Source organism: Orycteropus afer, unplaced genomic scaffold (genome assembly GCF_000298275.1).
Source record: "Orycteropus afer afer isolate SDZICR_OR568_19922 unplaced genomic scaffold, OryAfe1.0 scaffold00026, whole genome shotgun sequence".
Classification (NCBI taxonomy): domain Eukaryota; kingdom Metazoa; phylum Chordata; class Mammalia; order Tubulidentata; family Orycteropodidae; genus Orycteropus; species Orycteropus afer.
The window spans coordinates 10033141-10037396 of record NW_006921613.1 but is presented as its reverse complement, the minus strand read 5'-3'; the positions used below and the strand labels follow the sequence as shown (position 1 = coordinate 10037396).

The 4256-nt window shown below is 39.5% G+C and overlaps 1 protein-coding gene across 1 annotated transcript in view; it reads right to left on the bottom strand.

Moving 5' to 3' along the window:
* The window catches only part of SECISBP2L (SECIS binding protein 2 like), an 82154-nt gene that overhangs the window by 26034 nt on the left and 51864 nt on the right, over positions 1 to 4256 (bottom strand). Inside the window, exon 16 of the mRNA XM_007935199.2 lies at positions 2837 to 2991. Coding sequence (XP_007933390.1) covers positions 2837 to 2991 — 155 coding nt within the window. The remainder of the gene's footprint in view (positions 1 to 2836; positions 2992 to 4256) is intronic.

The following is a 4256-nucleotide window of genomic DNA, read 5'->3' as shown; positions in this document are numbered from 1 at the left end:
AAAAAAAAAAAAAAAGAATTTTACTAGGATATAGTACAAAGTTGATCTCTTTGTGTTTCTTCTGATTATCTCTTAGAAATTTGTTTCTATGCCTTTCATTGTCATAGAGCTCTGGGATTCCAGTAATTCTGATGTTTCCTTTTGCTTTTGTTCACTTAATTGTTCTTTTCTCATTTCTCTTAAGATTTGTTATTTTATCTTCTATTTCATTCATTCCATCCTCTGTCTCTTCGACTCTACTATTGAGTGTTTCTCTTGCTTTTTCTCATTCAGTTGCTTTATTCTTCAGTTCTAGTAGTTCTCTTTTGGTTTTGTTTCTTGATGCTTTCAATTTCCTTTTTGAGTCTCTAATTTTGTTCCTCCATCTGTTTCCATAACTCTGTAGTATGTTTTCTGTGTGCTTTTTGCTTTCTTTAAACATATTTTTTACCACAATCTAAAAATTATCAATTCTTTGCATTAGTCTGGCCTCCACAAGAAAAATTTCCTTTTCTTCATGTTTTGCTTCTGACTGGTTATTCTTATGTTGTGATTTTGTATGTTTTACTACTTCTGTTGAATTTGAGCCACTTGATTTTTTTTTTTAACTTTAGAATTTGTATTCTGTTTTTGTAGCAAAATTTTCTAATTGGGCACCCTGGTGCTAAGCGGCCAAGCACAGAGCTGCCAACTGAAAGGCCAGGTCCTGTACATAGTAGCCACTTCGTGGGAATAAGATGCAGCATCCTGCCTCTGCAAAGACTCATAAGCCTAGAACCCAACGGGGCAGCTCCACTCTGACCAACAGGGTCACTATCAATCAGAATCAATCCAGCAGCAATGGGCTTGCTATCTTCTTAGGCACTCTTATCTTTAGGGTTTTTTTCAGTGCTGCTTTAAGAATGCTGGGTGCTTGATCTCTGGAATTCAATACACATGAGCGGAGGCAGGGGATGTTAGCTGGCTGCAGAGACTGATTTAAGCGGTGGGGCTCAACTTTCCTCTGAAAAAGATGGCAGGCTCTCTATGTCTTTCTCTCATGGGTGCACCTGCACGGACTCTCATATGGTGCCCCACTATGGGCAGGGAGCCAGCTGTTTCCCTCTGTATTGCCAGTCCATCTGAAGAATTCTCCTCATCCTTCTGCCCTTGCACTTCCTCCTGATCCTAGTGCCTGTCCATCTCAGGCGTTAGCAAGACTCGAAGGCACTCTCTCACAGCGCTACAGTCTTCTTTCACCCCTCTCAATTGCACAGTCTGCAAACTCCCGCAACCAAACTGCACGGCCTTAAAAAAATGGGCTACACACTTCCTGAGATTAGATCCCTTTCTGTGTTCCCTGTTTGAAGCGCTGTTCATCCTCATCCCAAAATGGCTAGAAGGAGCGCATTCTCCTGATGTTAGTGGATATGTTCTCCCAGTTTCTGTGCTTTCTCATTTCTCCTCTCCCCTGCTTCTGGACTCACTCTGACTCTCTAACACCTGAGCTGCCATACAGCTCTAAGATCTCAATCTGTGTTTTTATTCGCTATGTAGTGGGTTAGATGCTGGGAGGTAAATGGGAATGTCCACTCATTTCACCATCTTGGTGTGCCCTCCCACAAAGTAATTTTTTTTTTTTTTACTTTTTAAATTTTATTGTGCTTTGGATGCAAATTTATAGAGCAAAATTTGTTTTACATTCAACAGCTCATGTACAATTATTTCATGCCCTGATTACCATCCCCGACCATAACAAACTCTCCTCTCCTCCAGTCCCTGCACCCTTAACTATGTACTCCTGTCTGTCTAGCTTTCCCTCTATGTAAATGCTGTCCCTCTGGTGCCCCTTAATGGACATCATGGCCAACTGCTCTAATGGGTGTATCTCCCTAGACAGTAGGTGGGTGCATTGCCTTGGGATAGGTGTTTTGCATGTAGGTCTTTCTACTGTTGGGCTGAGAGTCAATCCATGGGAGTGAGTACAATTCTAGGACCCAAGGGCAATCTGGGGCCATAGTCTTGGGGGTTCCACCAGACTCAACCTGACCAGGAATTCTGATCATTTTTCCACAAAGTACTTTTGAATAAACTTTATAAAAACCTTAAAATGCTACCAGCTGATAAGCATTACTCTAAGTTAATTATCTTATCAGGTCCTATTGGCAAGCTTCTTTATTAGCAAACTGCAAGGATATGAAAGCATCATGGATCCAGAAATATTCCAATTACTGATTAAGGTATTTCATCTTCTAAAGGAAAATCCTCTTCAATTAAAGGATTTTTTTTTCCTCTCTTGATTCCTTATAGCACAAAATATACTTATCATACCAAACCAAAAAACCAAACTCGCTATCAAGTTAACTGCGACTCATAGTGACCTCTGGTGGGTTTCTAAGGCTATAAATCTTTCATGGAAGCAGACTGCCTCATCTTTATTCTGCAGAGCAGCTAGTGGGTTCAAACCAGTGACCTTTTGGTTAGCAGTCAAATGCCTTAACCACTACACCATCAGAGTTCCTTCACCTATCATACACACTGAAGAAGATTATTACACATTCTATAATGTTGGACATTTTTACCCAGCAGTTAAATAAATTATCAAGTACTCCTAGTTGAGCCCAAGAGAAAGTATCACTTTGAAAGAAAAAGCTAAAATCTTCAAAAACGCTTAGAGTTTAACTATATAAATGTTTTTCCCTCTACTGGGAAGCAGGAAAAACAGAAAGAAATGTTAATACTCAAGAATTTTCCACTCATTCTTTGAGTCGTCATCTCACTTCTTCAGATGCATAAACATAATACTTCCATATGTCCACAGAAAATGTGCTATCTGAGGGGTGTAGGGGATGAGGGAGTATGTCTTCTGAATTCTTACCTCAGCACCAAAGTAGTTGAAGATTCCCACTACACTAACAGGAACCAACTTGTTCACACAGCGTCCCAGAGCTTTTCTTCCAAGGGCAAACACAAAAGGAATTTCTTGTTCCCGTGCCATGGCTATGACATTATAGAGCGCCTCATCCAAGCCACCTAAGAAAAGTAATCACATGCCAAGGTTTTAATTATTTCCTAAATGAAGCTAATTTAATACCCAACAACTAAAGCATTTGGTTTAAAGCATAACGCAGTACCAAAGAAGTATAGGAATGCTTGTCACACTTAGGCTATTCCACACATTCCAGTATTTGAATTTATGTTTTTTGAAAAAAAAAAAAAAAAAAAACACCACCATTAAGTCAATCCTGACATTCTGACTCATGGTGACCCTACAGGACAAAAAAGAAATCAAAGCAGACTACTTCATTTTCCTCCCATGGAGTGGCTGGTGGGTTCAAACTGCCGACCTTTTGACCTTTTGGTTAGCAGCCCAATGTTTTAACCACAGCACCACCAGAGATCCCTGAATTGGTAGTATGTGTGTGTGTGTGAGTATGTGTGTGTGTATAAAAAATGTATTTCCAAATTCCTTCACAAGTATTGTCTTTCATTAACATAGGAGTCAAATTTTAATTCAACAGACATTTATTAAAAAGAAATTAATTAGAATTGTTACAAGTGGCTGATTATCTGAGTCTGTTACTATAAAAAAAAATCAAGGAAAAATTTACACAAGGAAGGAAATTTTCTTTGCTGGTTACCATCCAGGGAAAGGAAGGGAAATTGCTGGGTAGTTGAGACTGGTATGAAAGAAAAGGCAATATAAAGCGTGTAACCAACACTAAGGAAAAGGAAGACATGGAGAAGTGTAGAAGAGGTATAGACAAAAAAGGTAAATATTTTTACATACATAATACTGCATTACCAGTAATAATCAACACTAAACTGTGGGAGGATACACAGGTAGACGTACATGGGAAGATCAGGTATGGGCAGGTGATCAGGAATATACTCATGACTGTATACAGGTTTGGCAGATGATACTCCTACATATGTACTTACATGTGGTTTGAAAATGTCCACATAAATTACAGAGCTAACATGGACAAAGTCAGGGTAACTTCTTAGCCACAATCAAAAACTTGAGGGAGTAAGTCACTGGGTCTTTCGGCTTGGGATGATGGTTGGTGGGAACAACAAGCTCAATTGGCACAACATAGTAAATCGAACAAGTGTTCTTCATCCTGCTTTGGTGAGTAGTAACTGGAGTTTTAAAAGCTTATGAGTGGAGTTCCGGCAAGATGGCAGACTAGGCAGAAGGAATGCACAGACCCTCTTCAACAAAGAAAAGGGAAACCAATTAACACAGACACAGAAGATAATCTTGGACCCCTGAGCCTTGAAGGGAAGGATACAGA